We start from the raw sequence: 17,798 nt of genomic DNA, 5'->3' as shown, positions 1-17,798 counted from the left end.
GTTAAATAATTACTATAAACATTTATTTCTATTAGTGATAATAAGATTAACCAAATAGTAAATCTATTATAAATATAAAAAATGAAACATCATTTAAATTCTTGACTTTTAAATTTTAACAAATAGTTCTCAAATTCTATACTCGATTGATATTCTTAATATACAAGGTATCGGATTCTATAAGTAGAAATAAGTAGGTATCGTATAATGTACTGAACAACCATCTAATATTATTTATAAATGTTAAAGAAATAACAATATTAATAATTCATATTAACCCTTTGCACTCGAAGCGTTTTTCGCTTGGGCGAACTAGCAATTTGAGACGATTTTCAGCGTATTTACTGCATTTCTTACAGCTATCTTGAAATAATTTCACATACAATTTAATGTTTAAAACTTTTATATTTTAACCTTTTATATATCTTTATACTTCGAAGAAGAACATTTGTTAAATATTAAACCCTGTATTGTTGTTTTGTGTGGTATTTTATAAAGCAATCTTCAAGATGAAAGTATCGTAGTAATATGTACTTTGGTGTTTTTCGCCAAGCTTTATTCGTTCATAGCAAACCTTGCAATCGTTCTTAACTCCTATTAGCATAACATGTAGCATCTCATTCCATTATAGTCCTCCACATGCTGAACTCAGAACTTCTCTGCTCTCCTTTACGTTGTAGACACAGTACATTTCTATTATATATATAAATATTCCTTCCATTTGTTTCGTGTAAGTATGAAATAATCTTGATAAAACCTTTCCAATATCATAACAAAAATTTGCACCACTAGGCATGATAGACTCTGAACTTTTTAATCCTCCTTTAGATAGGAAAACTGCTCTTCCTATATATATATATATATTACTTTTATGTATTCCATGTGCGTAAATGTTATTTCGTATAAATGTTATGTAAATTAACACGAGCTTTTTTGGTTATTCAATAAATAAATTTTTCTCAAAATCAACATGAGAGAGAGAGAGAGAGAGAGAGAGAGAGCTATTCTGACAATCAAATATTTATACGTTAGATTGCCGAAAAAGTTTTGTCTCGATCTGACAAAAATATATTAACATTAATAATATAAGTCGACATGAAATTTCTGGAAAACCCAATGAAATAAACAAGAGAGTTGGTAGTCTGACGGGTTTATCAGCTGATCGGAAGACGTTCGAGATCGAGTCAACGACGCGTTGCTTGCTTTGAACTTTACGCTTGATCGAGAACGAGCTTTCAGTTGTGGTCAATGACACAATGGCCGAGAGAAAGTGCAACGTATCGTGACCGAAGAAGAAGGACGAACCTACGCGTCCGTTCAAGAACCGGCAAACCATACCGAGTAGGTTCATCTTTCTTCCTCGGAAATAAATCGGGGCCTCCGTTGCACCACCAACGCTACTATCACCTCCGCTCATAATTTATCTAACGTCTGACAAACATATGCTGTTTTGCTTTACCATGGATTAGCGATGGGATCGAAATGCAATAGAGGAAATTATTTTCCTTTAATTCAGTTATCATCATTTTTTATAAAAACTACTACATTTGTTTGTAGTATTTATTAAAATTAATAATTGTCAATTTCAACATGTTTGTTTTATAAAACCTTCATAAGCTGAAGCGATTAATTTTACTTTTACAATTTTGTTTCAATTTTACGAATTTTACGAATTTATACCAAATCAACGTAACAAATGATCAAAGTTTTCATAATCGCTTAATAATTTATTATATGACTTTTTTCGTTTCTTTTTTATATTTTTCCAAATGAAAAAAGCGGGGGAAAATGTATATCATTTTTTTTTTATTGAGTAAATGAATTTGATGAATGGCTGTTAATACACTGGTCATTTCATCGAATTTATTCCGTACCTATATAAACCCACTAACTTTCACATTTCGTTCAGTCTGCCAATCTGAATTACAAGATAAAATTTGGAGAGAAATTATAAAATAAAAGTGAAAGATTTGCACATTTTAAACTTCTTCTTAGAATTTCAACTAATAAACTTCTGAAGTAATTCTTTAATATGATTCATATAAAATCTGCATTTAAAATAGAAGAATAGAAAGTAAAATAATTAAATAGACAAATTTTAAATGATATTCATGATAAATACCAAAAATTGTTATTAAAAATAACCACAAATGAATATACAAATTAGAATAATTTCATATATAGGTGATATAAAAATTACTTTTTGTAGGAACACATATGCACATACTAGACATTTTCGAGATCTAAATTATTTTGAATTATTTAATTCGTGAAATGACTCCTAAATACAATTCAAACATTTATCTAGGATTCGAGTAAAATGAACAAATAATAAAAATATAATAAAAAATAAAGTACACAAAAAAATTAAAAGTAAAATTTGATATAAATATCAAATATAATTATTATTAACCTTTTTTAACCGATGATGTCGGGTTAAAGGTACACGAACAGAAAATATGTGACCTAAGACTTTATTTTCAAACAATTTAAAAAAAAAATAAATATCCTTATAATAAAAATATAAAAATTATTAAATAATATATTGCTAAATTTTCAAAATTATATGTGGTGTTTCTTCAACATAAAAAGAAATTACATATAAGACGTGATTTTGACACCAGAATCCAAGATACCTGACGTCATCAATTATACCCTTACTAAGATATATTAAATATTAAAAAAAATTAAATAAATATTAATATTATTAAATTAAATTAAATCAAACAATATTACAAAGTAGAATAACTTCACGAGAAAAAAAAATATTTTGTATATCTTTCAAATCGTTATGATACTAACAATATTATACAATTTTACATAGTCTATTCCGGTGTTTATAAGTAAGTATAATATTTATTCAGTATCAAAATGGAACTAGCAAGAAATGATACTAACCGTGATTTGTTCGATTTCATCGCTAGTACGGATGTTGTGTTAACGGAGCAAGAACATCAGACCAGTCGCCTCTAAACTTTTTAAACGTTTTCTTATGCAACAGCCCCCCTTCTCCTCCTCCTCCTTCTTCTACTTCTCTTAACTCACTCTCTTTCTCTGTTCATTCCTCTTCTTTCCTTACCTTCGCTTCTCCACTTTCGACCCCGCATTACTTTCGTTTCGTTGCCGCAAAACGTTGGAATGCTACGATTTCCAAGCGGAACGCCACCGGTGAAAACAGCTCGTGTAATGTTATCCTGTCTGCTGTCTGCTCGCGATCATACCTCAACGATAACATTATTTTTACCAATGGAAGATTTAGAAAATGTGAGGATATACGATACTTAAGAAAAAAAGTTTATTGTCATTGGGTAAATGTGGATATTTTTGCAGTTGAGAATCTATGATTGTCTTAAAAAGTATATTTTTATAGTAATAGTTAATGAAAAATATTGACTTTTTTCTTTATTTTTTAACAATCAATATTAAAGATTATTTTAATAAAAAGAGAGAAAAGGTTTTTAAAATATTGAAAGTATATTTGAGAGAGAATAAAATAAACGACAATTATTAATAAATAATACCGTACGAGTGTATTATTACGCACTTATTACTAATTTGTTTTTCTTACTATAAATAAATTTATGTGAAACTTTTTCTTGATTATATTATTTATATGATTCAAATTTAAAGTTAATTTCATAAAATGTGATATTACAGTATTAGTATATATTATTTTTAATAAAAATTACACATTTTAAGTGGACAAACTTAAGAGGACACTTTATAAATATTCACAAAACAAGCAATTAGTATTTAGTATTGCAGCCTTTTACTTTAATTATCGCTTCTAATCGCCGTGATATGCTTTCCACAAGTTTCTGGAAATAATTTGGATCAATTTGTTGATCTTTTAATTGCATTTTGTTTAAGGGGGAGATGCAGTCAGAGGTGTGAAAAAAAGAGAATTTTTAATAATTTCTTTTTAATAATAATTAAGTTTATTTTATAAAACTGATTACATAGAGTTTTTACATTATCTTTCAATTTGACTTATATAAAATTTCAAAAAAAAATATTAATTATTTATAAAAATATCGCCATCTTTGTTGGACCCCGTTTTTCAAGTAATGCTTCGCGGTGACAAAATTAACAAAATGGCGGCTTTTGGCATTTTGTTTTCGATTTTCTACAAAAATATCATGAGTCTACTGTTAGAAAAAATTGTTAAAAAATCGAAATTTTTCACATAAATGAAATTCCTTCGATGAAGGACTAGTTTTTAGTGCTATTAATAAGCAATAAAAATTTCATCTAAATTCATCGAGTGGTTATTGAATTATAGTGGTCACCAACTTGGAAAACATATTATAGTTTCAAGAAAAACGTATTTAAAGTTTTTTGATTTGGATACGGTATTATATTTTCGTAAAATTTTGAGCTTGATGGATGAAGCTAAACTTTTTTTGTCTATTTTGATCCGCTGAATCTGAATATCACAATTTTTTTTGTCGAAAAGTCGAGCATTCAATTTTAATAGCCAATTGTTTAAACAATTGTTCAAAAAATTATAGTTTTTCGGGATGAATTTATTTTTTTTTATATTTTGGGCAATTTCAAAACGAAAGTATTCTTTACAAAATCTTGCTAAAGGTCATAGTTTTTGAGTTATAAATTTTTGAAAGTTTTTGAAAGAGTTCCCAATTTTACACTTAATTTATGTACTTATAGAAATACTAATTAAATAATTACTTATATTATTATATACAAGGAATGTTATCGTTAACACAATCATCACATGATACCGCAATTTTAAATCCCAGACCACGTGTGCTGACTGTCTGAAATTTCACATCCCCATTAAACTTTTTGCACTTTACAAGATTCGAAATGGCCGTAATTCAGAAATAAAGTTTATTATACTATATTCAATATGACTATCATCAGATACATCATCTTATATGTTACATTTTAAATTTTTAGCTGATGAACTTGTAACATTTTCATCACGTTCCGCTGTTTTCGGATTGAAAACATTTTGTCTTTTAACGGTACGCGACTTACGAAGATTACCAGATCTCTAAAGTTCTCTAAAATCTTTGCTACGATTCATAATAAAATAATCAAATAAGTTTTTGAACACAAACATACTGTAACATAACAAGACTATACAGTCAATTAATTCATTTCTTTATTTTCAGCTTTCGATGTTTCTTCTTTTTTTGTTGTTTCCACAAGACTATTCATAAAATATAATAGGTGGGTCGAAAACGGTGGCTTGCAGCTTCTGTCCGCTACCTATCAATTGTAGGATATCTTGGAAAATATTCATCGGATTGATATTTTCAGAGAATATTTTCGAAACATCGTACTTCAAGAAAATGCAAAAAAAATCCATTTTTTGAAAATCCTGGCTGCATTTCCCCCTTAAAATACTGTTTTATCATGACATTTTTCTAATGTTATTTGTGAATCCAATAAACTTCATAAATTTTCTATAGGATTATGGTTTACCTTTTGTAGTGGCCATTCAGGAACTTCTATTTCACAATCTTCTAAACATTTGTTTAGTTTTCTTTGTAGTATGTTTAGGATCATTGTCCTGTTATAGCATCCATCTCCCATCGAGATCCATATTTAGAGTTGACTCTTCCAGATTTTCATTTAAGCTACAGATTATTCCAAATTTATGTTCAGTTCATTTAAATCTGCTCTAGTGTCACAAGATATATGCTAAAAATATATATTGGATATCTGCATATACGTAAAACGTTAAACGTTTCAAATTTATTTCTGACATAGTAAATGAAGCTAAAAATTATTCAAAATTTATGTACTGTCCATTTAATTCTGTTTATGACTGTAAGTAGATAGAAAATTTGATTAGAATTCCGAGAGAAAGGAGAGTGGGTCCTTTCAATTGGTCTGAAGAAAGAGAAGAGTTAGCGACACGATTACGAAGGTGCGCGCGCGCACTCGGGCCTATCTAGTAATCGCATAATACAAAGTACTCGATTTGTGAATGAGCCACGTCTGGTGGGTAGCAGTGGTCGAGCATAGCTTAGAACGTTCCTTTCATTGAAATCTAATTGGAATGCAAGACCCGAGGCCAGGAGGATGGTACGACTCCCACTTTTACATAGTCAGAGGATCGTTTGCAAGCTGCCAAGCCGGGCATTTTTACACGCACGGCAATAATTCACTGAATTCCGAGGATGAGGAGAAAATATATGTTGTATCGATGTACTTTATGTTTATTGACCAAGAACAATCATAAGAAAAAAAAAAAGGAAGAAGATATTACGATCGACATCAAGGATGCGTGGTTTAAAGGAAACATAAGTGCAGTGAAATTAAATATGAAAGTAGGACGTCACTCGACCATTTGTGAATCAATTTTTCTTATCGACTGCGTGACGATATTTTCCAATCTTTTTTCTTTTTTTTTTCTATTGAAAAAATCGTGAAATTTGATAGATTCTATTTTTACTTATATAATATTTATCGAAACGTAATAGTTATTATGATGATATTATGATATTATGATTTAAGATATTATTTTTTTTTAATATTTCAAATATTTTTATTATATTATTTATATTATTATATTATTATTATTTATATATATTATTTAAGTAGTTTTGTTTTAATTATAATAATAATAATAATTTATTGTATTTAAGGTCGTGTTCTTTAACTAGAATACATGAAGATTATTTATAAGAGATAAGAATATTTATACATTTTAATAAAATTTATTATATAATATATAGAAAAAAGTCATATTATAAATGTTATTATAAATAAACAAAATATATAAATAAATTTATAATAAGATTTATAGAATGTATAATTTAAGAATAATAATACTCAATGATTTTTTACATGCAAACACATAAGCGTACAGGTCCATGATAAATTGCAAAACGATATAATAGTTGATTTAAGCCTGAAAGGCAAAAACAAATCATATACTACTAATAATAATAATAGAAAAAAAAGAAAAAAGAAGTAATACGTATTAAAATAAAGTATCCATTTTCGTGACAGAATCAACTTTCGATGATATCGTCGTACGAAAGCCAGCAACTTTCTTCCTCGTTCCTCGTATGAACAGATCGTTCTAGATCAGCACGTGGCTCTCGTAACGCTTACCATGCACGTGTTATGAGAGCCTCTTCAACTGAAAAATTTGACTTCCGACAACTTTCTTCCATCGTCTAGCACATGCATATATTATACTAAAAATACGTGGTCGAAGCTACAAAATACTTTATCTCGAAACGATAATGTTTATCAATAAGTAAAAAGAAAGGATAGCAAAAATGTAACTAAAAAAATTAGATTTATTTCTTAATAGAATATTATCTCGAAAATAATTCAAACAAAAATACAATTTAAATAAAATAATAATTATATTGAATACGCATACACATAATATATATCACACATACATAAATATGCATACAGGTCCCAATGATAAAGTAGTAAAGATGTAAGTAGAAACATGAAGAGGTAGGAAAGAAAATAAAACGAAATGTATAATTTGAAATTTCTCATATGACGATGATCGATCGGTCAATAGATTGGTCAATCTATTGAAGCCAATAAATTCCATGGTAATCGATTCGAATTATCTTACGCGTGTGACTTTTCAGTTGACACGAGAAGAGCCTTCTTACATACGTATGTAATAGTTTCAAGAATCGAATTCATCGAGATTTCCGATTGGATTGATATTCCGTTCGATGATCGAGACTTCCACTTCGTGCCGATGTCATCGACCGATTACAAAACGTGAGTTAGGATTACTAAACTAAACGCTAGACATGTTACATGAAAATAGAAAGAAACATTCGTTTAGGTTATTAAGTAAATGATTTTTTTCGATCGTTTAAAATACCGATCAAAAATAGTACGTTGCTCGTTGAAGAAGATTCGTGGGCGTCAAGTCGTTCGTTCGTTCGTTCTTCGACGAGAATTCGAGGGGAAAGTGTCGTGAGAGTCCTGAAAACGTGTCTTGCATTTGTTCCGCAGAGGAAACGAGTTTTTTCGAATGAGATCCCGAACTTTTTTGATACGTCTCGAAGGAAGAAAGTACTTTTTCCAATTATCTTTCTAACGATTGTGTTAGATTTATATCAATGTCACTAAAAATTTCAAAGATTATACTACTCAACAAGTTTCAATTCTTTTTCTGCAATTTGTTTGAAATATAGTGATCTACTTTCGGGATGCTGAATTCAATGGAAAAAGCCCCGTTTCTTTATCGCATCACATTTCCTAGATATACAATACTAACGCGTACATGAAATATTAGACCTTTAGATATGAAACGTTTAATTATTCTTATTACTTTCAATTCGAAATCGGACATTTAATTTAATTACCTAATTACTGTAGGATTCGTGAAAAAATTGGGCCGTTGGACAGACTGGACCGGGACTCGAACCCGGATCTTCCGCTTTCCGGGCGACTGCTCTTTAACCAATTGAGCTATCCAGGGCCCACCGTCCAATCTCCTCACGAATGCCTATTTAAGTGTTTGGCTTGGAGGTGCTCGCATCCCACATTACCTAATTAATTACCTAATAAAATATAGGAGCGAGTTAATAATTTTGAATGCATCAAAACAATCACTTATAACTAATAAATATATGGATTTACTTAATTTTGAATTGCAAAATTCAATGGAAAAATCAATTTTTCCTTACGAGATCAAAGTACTTACATTAGATAGACGACATAGTTTTAAAATACACTACTGGCGAATAGTAAGATAATGAGTGTTTTGCTACAGTTCTAAAAAAGATTATTTATCCAAGAGCATAAGATATTTCAAAAAAATTGTTTTCGATGTGAAATGAATATGTTTATTCTTATTAAGAGAAACGGATTATGTGTTCCAGGACGAGAGAGGTCGACTAATGAGGCGGAATATCGTGAGGTATGCCGTTTTGGCTTATGTTATCACCCTTCAGAGGATTTCGCTAAGGGTTAAAAGACGTTTCCCTACTCTTCAACATATCGTCGATGTTGGTAAGTAAATGAAATTTATCCTTATTATCTAATTATCAGACATTTGTATAATAATTAACAAAATAATAGCTATTGAATAATCATAGTGTTTTACTATTAAGTACTCATTATACCTAAGCTTGCCTCTACCTAAAAAGTGATTTAAAATTGAGCAATTTATTATTCTGAATAGTTTATAAATAAATGAATATATACCTAATAATAAGGAAATAATAAGTAAATACATAATAATAATAAATGCATATAAAAATTAGACGTACTTAGTTATTGCCCTTTGAAATAAGGCTTTATATACTTTTTGGATCAAATTAATAAACCAAAAATTTTAAAAACCAATATATTACAAAACATTAATTCTCTCAATTTTTATTTTTTTGAACCAGCGTTGGCTTCCGAGCGACTTATATAGTAATTAATATATAACACTATAAAGATCGTGTCATAAATATTCTCAAAAAAAAAAAGAAAATTTGTCCGAGATTCATAAAAAGAATCCAATTAGCAGATAGGTTTTTTTATTATTTCCAACATGACATATAAAAAAAAGGATATTTTTATACGTCTGCTTTTGCTGGTCTATCTCTTCACAAATACGAACAGTGTAATAATTACTATTGCTATATTAACTGCGAGGACTTTTTCAAAAGAAAATAGCAACATGTACCGCGCTAAATTTCATTTCCCCTATTATTATCATCGTTTCAAGGTCCATGGTGCAATTAATAGTCCTGGTATTACCTACGTGATTTTAACATCCTTTTATGGTATCAAAGACAACTCAACGATTAATTAATTATTTTTAAATCGAATCATTTAGATTCAAATTATAAATGATTAATTTTGTTTTTGTTTATATTATGTAGATTAACGAAATGAAAAATTTTACCTGATTAAATGGAATTTTTTTTATTTTTATGAATACTTAACGAATCTTTTCAATCGTTATAAAACTCACTCAACAATTAATTAAATAAGGAACTCACACATTATATCCGTGTCCTCGACATCGTTCACACATGTTTGCGATGAGCTATTACGTAAATCCGTTATGGCATTGTCCGCGTACGCATCATACTTTCATTTCTTCTTACATATGTAAGTCTCTGATGAATTAATCGATATTGCTAACAATAATTGACTTGGTTGTCGCCCGTAGTATTGGTTTTAATGCTAGTGCTGTATGCTACCGAACAGCTAGTCGAAGGCGTCGCTTTATGTTGTAATATTTTAGAACGATGTTATGTTAATATAATAGGCTTACAATTGAATACAGATATACTTATTCGCTCACGTCTACGAGCAGTGTTCGTATTGCAACAATAGCTGATCAGTTGTGCCTTCCAAAGATGTGTCCTCGAATCTTGCTCGTAGTTAGAAAGATCTTTGTAATGCAACAAATGGATGATCCGTTGTTTCTTTCCAAAGATATGTCCAGCAAGAAAATAGAGTGAACGTTTTCGGAAAATGACGCAGCAAGGGGCTCACTAAAACGGCTCTAAATGGTGGGGATGTGGCCATTTATCGCTTCGGAAAATTCTGGAAGAATAGACGCGCCCAATTTGAACATACATTAAAGAATTTACGGTAGGAAACGACAGTAAAACGGATTTCACTCGACGACTAACGCGATGAATTAGAACTCGACGAGTTGAAAAATAAAAAAAAACGTAGCAAAGTAGGCCTTGGCACTGGACATCGCGAGAATGATTGACGTGCCATCTGATGTTTTCCTATCGTTTCGCGTCAATGGTCGCGAATACGCTTCTATTCTACAAGAGAAACGTTTCCGCGATCAAAATAGAATCCCATGGGTCATCGTGAACAAGATTTTCTTGTAAACCACGTGAATGGAGAAAAAACAAGCAAGACGGACTCGCCAACTTTTTACGGTGAATTGACTGTATTTTTGTGTTTCACGCTAATCTATTTAATTCCGTGTTGAAACCAATTGCAAAATTTGTATCTACTTTTACCGGGAGATTTAAAATACAATGTTACTCTTTTATAGTGAAAAAAGTTCCTTACTCATCTGTATTTAACCCATTTTCAATTTTTTAAATAATCTTTAGTAAATAAAAAATAGTTTAAATTTGTACGCGTGTTACTTTAAAATATTTATTAAAAAATAAATATTCTTTTAAAAAATTTATCGATTAAATATAAAATAACAATTGAAATTGTATTTATATAATATAATGATGTTAATGTACAAAATTTACTTCAAACAGAAAAAAAATAATAAGAAAGTTTAAATTTTATAAAATAACATTTATTAATAAAAATGTACGGTTTCATTCAAGCCTTGGTTTTTTTAACATTGATCGATTCTAAGAATCTTCCATGAAACATGAGCTATCGTGATCGCGATTGCGATCTATCGATCAGGAAAATAAACGTAATTGAGTTGATACAAGAAACGATATTTCTTTGCCAGCAAAGAACCGGACGATCCTCCCTTCTTCTCAGCCAGCACGATAATTCTCTTCCGTTCCACCCTTCGCGACAAATACGTGAACGCGTCACGCACAATAAATAAAAAAAAACGTACGTTAGTCTGATCGTTTTAAAAAGAGGAAAGAAAAAGAAGAAGGATAAAAGAGGACGAGCCAAATCGGCTTCGTAATTTCTCCCGTAGAAAACAGAAATGAGAATAAAATCGTTCTGAGCCTCGTGATGCACCTTCTTCCATCAATAATGCAGTGCAACGCGGAGAAAATGCTGCGCATTCTTCCGTGTAAAAAAGACTTTGTACTTTTTTCTCTCCCTAAGTCCTTTCCTTATCCTGTTCACCTTAACAACGATTATAATAAAAAATAGAAAAAGAAAGAGATAAAAATGTACAATGAAGTTTTTTTTTCAAAATTTGAGTTTAATACAAAATTTATTTCAAAAGATCCAATGACAGGTTTATTAATTGTTAATCACAAATCTACATTTATTGCTATTTCTTTTATTTACAATGTTAATTACAAATGTCGTGTATTATTGTTATTTGTGTGTGTGTATGTGAGAGAGAGAGAGAGAGAGAGAGAGAGAGAAATTTGTTTTAATTATTATATTATTTATGTCAGTTTGACATTGATTACGAATTTTGCTACTTAAATTAAATTTTGTTTGGAAATTATATATCTTTTTTTCTTTTAAATCTAATTTAACCTTTTGCAAGTCAAGTTGTTTTAGATAATTACTTTTTTTTTTAATTTCTGTAATAAAACTATAATCAAATGTAAACTTATTGTTAAGAAATTGATATTTTATTTTTCTTTTTTAATTTATTTAATTTTTTATTAAATGTTAGTTTTTTATAAATTTATGAGTTATTTCAACCTTAGGTTACCCAAAATTCTTTCGGATTAGGAAAAAGATTAATTTTTCTATAAATATGTGATTTGAAGTTAGAACAAAATATATGTAAATCGTGCGAGTTATCGGATTCTCGTTGGACAATTAAACGTTCCGTAGTGTTCTATACATAAAACATAATCATCGCTGACGGTTCTTGGGAAATCAGGAAGAGAATCCTATCGGAAAATTCTAAACACGTGTACTTTTCCTCTCTCTCCTACACCAACGAAATTAATCCTTTCTTTCTTTCTACAATCAAATCTCTTGGCTATTTTGGCTTACTCAAAATAACTTCTCAAATCATTCTATAAACAGAGTATGTACCTATTCTGAAATATTTAGTTGAGTTGGTAAGAATTTATTGTCGAAAAAATATTACAAATGAGCAACGTTGGTTTTCGTTAAATTTATTGTCTATCTTTGACGCAAGACATCTTTGACGTAAGACACTTCGCATATTTTAACAACAAATAAACCGGTATTAAGTGGCAAACAACATGTTTTTAGAACAATTTTCTGTCGACCTTATTTGGAAAGATTTATCGTCAACAGTAGCGGCTCATAACCTCAAACTATATGGTATACTGTCAGTTTTACAAATATTCATACAGTGCATACGTATTTGGTAAAAATTTCAAAATTATGTTAAAAATTAAAACAAAACTGAAAAAATAAATGTTTGTTATAGACAATTCAAAATAACTTCAAAATAAAATATAAGTTTCTCGCTTCGTTTCGTTTCATGAAAAAATAATGCTTAATATCGACAAAATTATAAATTTTAATGTAATTCAAAACTGCTTACAAATAAAATCTATTCTTTTTGTTTTGTTTCGATTGAAATATAAAATACAGTTGAACTAATTTATAAGAACCACTACATTACGCTACATCGAAAGAATGGATATTTATCATTATTTATACTAACATGAATAAAATTGTAAAAGATTGTTGATAATAAAAATAAAAAATTATAAAGAAAATATAAATAAATGAATAAATATATTTGAGTATATGGAGAAAAAAATTGAAAGTGCTGTAATAGCACAGTAGTTGTGCACGAGCCGCCCCTGATCATAACGCTGAGAATTGCAGATCGTTCGTTGTTTTAATGGGAGATACGTATAATATAATAATATTAGGAAGGAATAGAGATTAGAGAAATCTCTAATAATAACTTTTACGATAGCGAACGAATGATTTAGAAAATTTTCTTCTAATTTTTTTCCCTTTTCTTTTTTTCTGGATAATCATCACTTTTAAGTGATATGTGTGTACATATATTGCGAAAGGTACGGAAACGAAGGATTCTAGAGGAGCCATTTGGAACGGTATATCGTGCATTGCCTTCTGAATAGAATTTCATCGAGTTTCCGTTGAGAGTTAGAGGCTGTTACAAAAGTTCACGGACCGATGGCTCCGTAATAACGCAATCATCGAGATTCACCGTTAAATATAAATTATGCTCTACGATTTCTCTTACTGCTATTTCTTTTCTATAATAAGATTGTTATTCATTCATAACATAAGAAAAAGATATTGCTCGGATAAACAGGTCAATTAGTATATATAGAGAAAGGAAAGAAGAAATTTTCAACCAGGATGTTTCGATCTACGAAAAAATCATTTCTTGGGGATAATTGATATGGCGTAATTGTCTGGATACTTTATATATGTTGTTCGATTAGTACTGCATGTTTTAGATTCATTTTTTATCTGTTTATTATGATAGAACATATGCGTGTACATGCTGACAACATATTATATATAAATAATAGTTGTTATTCAATTATTTTTCTTTTTATTGAAAAAAGTTAATATATGTCTTGATTTTTTAAATCAAACTAGAAATGCTACATAAAACTTTAAGTGTTGGAATAGGTTAATTTAATAAAAATAAAAATTAAGATTAATAATAATAATAAATGAAGTAAAACATTGTAAAACTAAGTTATTAAGTAAAAGAACAATTTAAAAATTTCAAAACTTCAAAACTGAGAAATGTAGGAAAAATATATATAAAAAAATATATATAAAAATAAAAAATAAAAAATAAATAATAAAATATAAAAAAAATATATATAAAAAACGATTCATAAAACTTCAAAACCGAAAAACGTTTCAACTTGTTCCGATTTCCCTTTAAATAATATTAGTTGTAATAATAATAGTTGCTCAAATTAGCGTTGCAAAAATAACTCGATAAAAGTATAGAAAGGAAGAAATAGAAGAGCGGCGAGATTGTAGGTGGAATCGTTGAGAAGAAAAAAAAATGTAGAAATAAAAAAGAACATGGACGTGCTGACGATAGGTAAGAAGCAATTTTTACGTGCGTCCGGGTAATTTTCAACGAAGCGAGTAGCCGCGTCAAGAACGCTTGTTAGAAACGCGAAGCGCCGGCGCCAATTCTTCATCCTCGTCGTCTTCTTTATTTTCGTTTTTCTTTTCCTTCTTGGCACGATTCTCCTTTTGCTATGGCTCGACTCGATAACCGCGTGTACTGGAGCCGCGGCATGCAACCTGGCTTCTATTACCGGAGCCAACAGCCATGCAGACGTTTACAACGGACTTTTTCTACTTGTTTCTTCTTTCACATTGGTCTCCTTCTTACAAACGGTAACCTTTTTTTTCTATTTCTCTACTTCTATCTTCTGTTTTATGTATTATATGTATCTATAGAAATGAAAGTTCATGTTTACGTACTAACTAAATCGGATTAAAGGAAATGAATATATTTATTAAGAATACAATTTTAATTGGATGAATTAACGGCCTATCCATGTTGAATTACTAATTTTCTTTAGATCACTACATTTTTTTATTTCTATGTATGAGAAATTAATTTCGGAATTTTTCTTATACTGTGTATAATCTTTATAATATTTGATTGATCGTAAGATTAATGTTATGATCCAAGATAGATCCATCATTCATAAATTTTAGAAAACTTATATTTCTACTTACGATATAATTTAATGTTAATTATACGACGAACCGTACAACGAATCAAGCAAGCTGGTTTTCATTGAGTACACATGTTTTTATTCCTCTGTAACTCTAAGCAATATTTAAAAGGATAACTGATCGTGAAAAATAGTACATTAGGATTAGTGTGAACCCGCTCGTATAAAATAAATCCATAAGAAGGAATGTATGTTTTAAATATAGAAGCGTTAATAACGCAAGGGTCCTCGACCTTTTTCCTTCGTGGGTCACACATTGAAACCCATGTAAAAAAAAAAAACAAGTAATCGGGTGTGAAAATAATAGAGGAGAAGCACAAGTAGCGGGCAGTCAATTTTGGTTACAAAAAAAAAAGAAAGACAATTTAATGACTGGGTGTGTCAGGTCGTCGCACTGGAAAGCTTGTCAGGCTACAGGATGAGTATGACTGCTTTAATGAGAACCATAATCTATCTCTAGCAATAGGTGTTAATTGGCTAGACTCTTGGCTATCACGGTCAACGATAAACTCGTACGCGTCGTCCCGTGAAACGTGTCTTTGATTCCCCTTCTTCTTCTGTGAAGTGAATTAAAGTGAATTGAAGTGAACGACGTAAACGAAGTAAAAGAAGACTTCACGGGAACCGTGCCAACCGACCACCGTCAGGATCATCATCATCATTATCGTCGAGATCTCGTCATCATCATTATCGTTCAAGTCCACAGTAAAGACGTAGACAAGATCAGAGCAAGAAACTCGAATTTTCTTTTTGTACTTTTTATCTTGAATTTTATTTCTTTTATTTCCGTACGCCTACCACCCTCCCTCCCGCCTCCGAGAACGCACGGTTCGTCTATATTTAGCTCAAATTATTGTCCCGTGGAAAGTTTCTCCGTGATTATGCGTAACGAGCGATCAAGAAGATCGATCCTAAAGGAAATCGACCTAACCGAACATACTCCTTGCTGACACGCTCGATTTAATTCAAGTCTTATGCTTCCGAGGCATTCCGTTACCTTTCTAACTCAAGAACAAATTGTTTTTCTTATTTAAGGAGATACATTTATTATGAAAAATTCTTGAAAATTGAAATCAATTTTAAAACGGTGATTAAAAAATAAAAAGAGTCATCAGGTTAAAAAAAAATATATGGCGTATAGATGGGACGGGCAAATGGCCAACAATCTATTTTTGCTATTAAAAAAAAAGGAAAAAAGAAATTCATGACTGGGCATGCCAGGCCACATATGGCCTGTAGACCGCAGATTGAGTATGACTCTTTTAAACTCTCGAAAAGAATTCAAAAGTTTTGGACTCTGGCTTCGAACTACCGTTCAATGTTGATTGGCCTTGGGGAAGGTCGGACCTTGACCACGCTTGCCTAAATAAGGTAAACCAGAAAAGACGAGAGTTCCTCTCGAAAAATTCACGCTTTCTCATCGTGACAGCTCGATTTCTCAATGAAGAAAACAACATTCTGTGTGGTCATGGCCCAGTGCTGTTTGTGGTTTACTCGAAGGTATTAATGTAGTTAACGATAATAGATTGAAAGTATTCTATATATTTCTACACAATTTTAAACTTTTTCTTTGCACACATAAATTTGACGATTAATATAACTGGATTTTAAGTAAAAACAATTGCAAAAATGTTCTTATGTTTTTCTCTATATTACTATTAAAGTATGTCCAAAGGTAATCATAAAATATATTTTTATTATATAACCAAAGATTTTGTATAAAGATTAAGTAAAAATTAATAAAACAAACTTTAGATCGCAAAATAATGTAATTGAACAAATTCAATTAATTATAATAATTAGTGGGATGGATAAGTCAGTTATAATTGCCATACATTTCCTCAAATCCTAGAATAAAACTGGACTCAGTTATCCTCATTTTCTTGCCCACATTGATTTTCGCGCGATACATATTGTAAGATTTTATCGTAGCAATTCTCAAGAATTCAGTTTCACATAAATAAGAAGTCCCAAATAGAATAAAAATAATAAAAATATTAGGCACTAAACGTAATTCCTGCCGCTGGTTACTAGAAAATGTCAGTTCATACGCTGGCGATTTCCACTTATAAACTCGTATGTCTTTTATTGTTTCGACATTTATAATCGAGATTCAGGCCTTAGAGGTTAAATTTTCCAACACCAAAAGAGGTTTTCTATTCGATTGAAAATAATCCGTGATAAACTGTTTTTCCAACAGGTGCTATTTCACTACTTTAACCTCTAAAAAATCTTTAACCCTCCTCCCACTTTAACCCCTAAGAAGAATATCCATAATAATAAGAGACCCTTGCTATGCATTTAGTGGGATTAGAAAGGTGTGGTGTATTATATATTCGGACCCAACTCTTGGGTCCGAACCAAACTGTCACACTGGATCGTTACCAACATCAGTTAAATGACAAATGACAAATCAGTTGAGGTGAAAAATAAATGCAAAAAAGACTGTCCGTTGCCAAAAATCGACGGATAGTCATTCTTTTGTACAACAACGTTCGACCGCATCTTGTGAAA

The 17,798-nt window shown here is 30.3% G+C and overlaps 1 protein-coding gene across 1 annotated transcript in view; it reads left to right on the top strand.

Annotated features, from left to right (window-relative positions):
* Positions 1-17,798, top strand: part of LOC122523131 (bestrophin homolog 15) — a 74,735-nt gene that overhangs the window by 39,061 nt on the left and 17,876 nt on the right. The window contains exon 4 of the mRNA XM_043644739.1: positions 8,847-8,976. Coding sequence (XP_043500674.1) covers positions 8,847-8,976 — 130 coding nt within the window. The remainder of the gene's footprint in view (positions 1-8,846; positions 8,977-17,798) is intronic.

Source organism: Polistes fuscatus, unplaced genomic scaffold, assembly GCF_010416935.1.
Source record: "Polistes fuscatus isolate 324 unplaced genomic scaffold, CU_Pfus_HIC Scaffold6, whole genome shotgun sequence".
Classification (NCBI taxonomy): domain Eukaryota; kingdom Metazoa; phylum Arthropoda; class Insecta; order Hymenoptera; family Vespidae; genus Polistes; species Polistes fuscatus.
The sequence above is the reverse complement of the archived record's forward strand: the minus strand, read 5'-3'. Positions and strand labels throughout refer to the sequence as shown.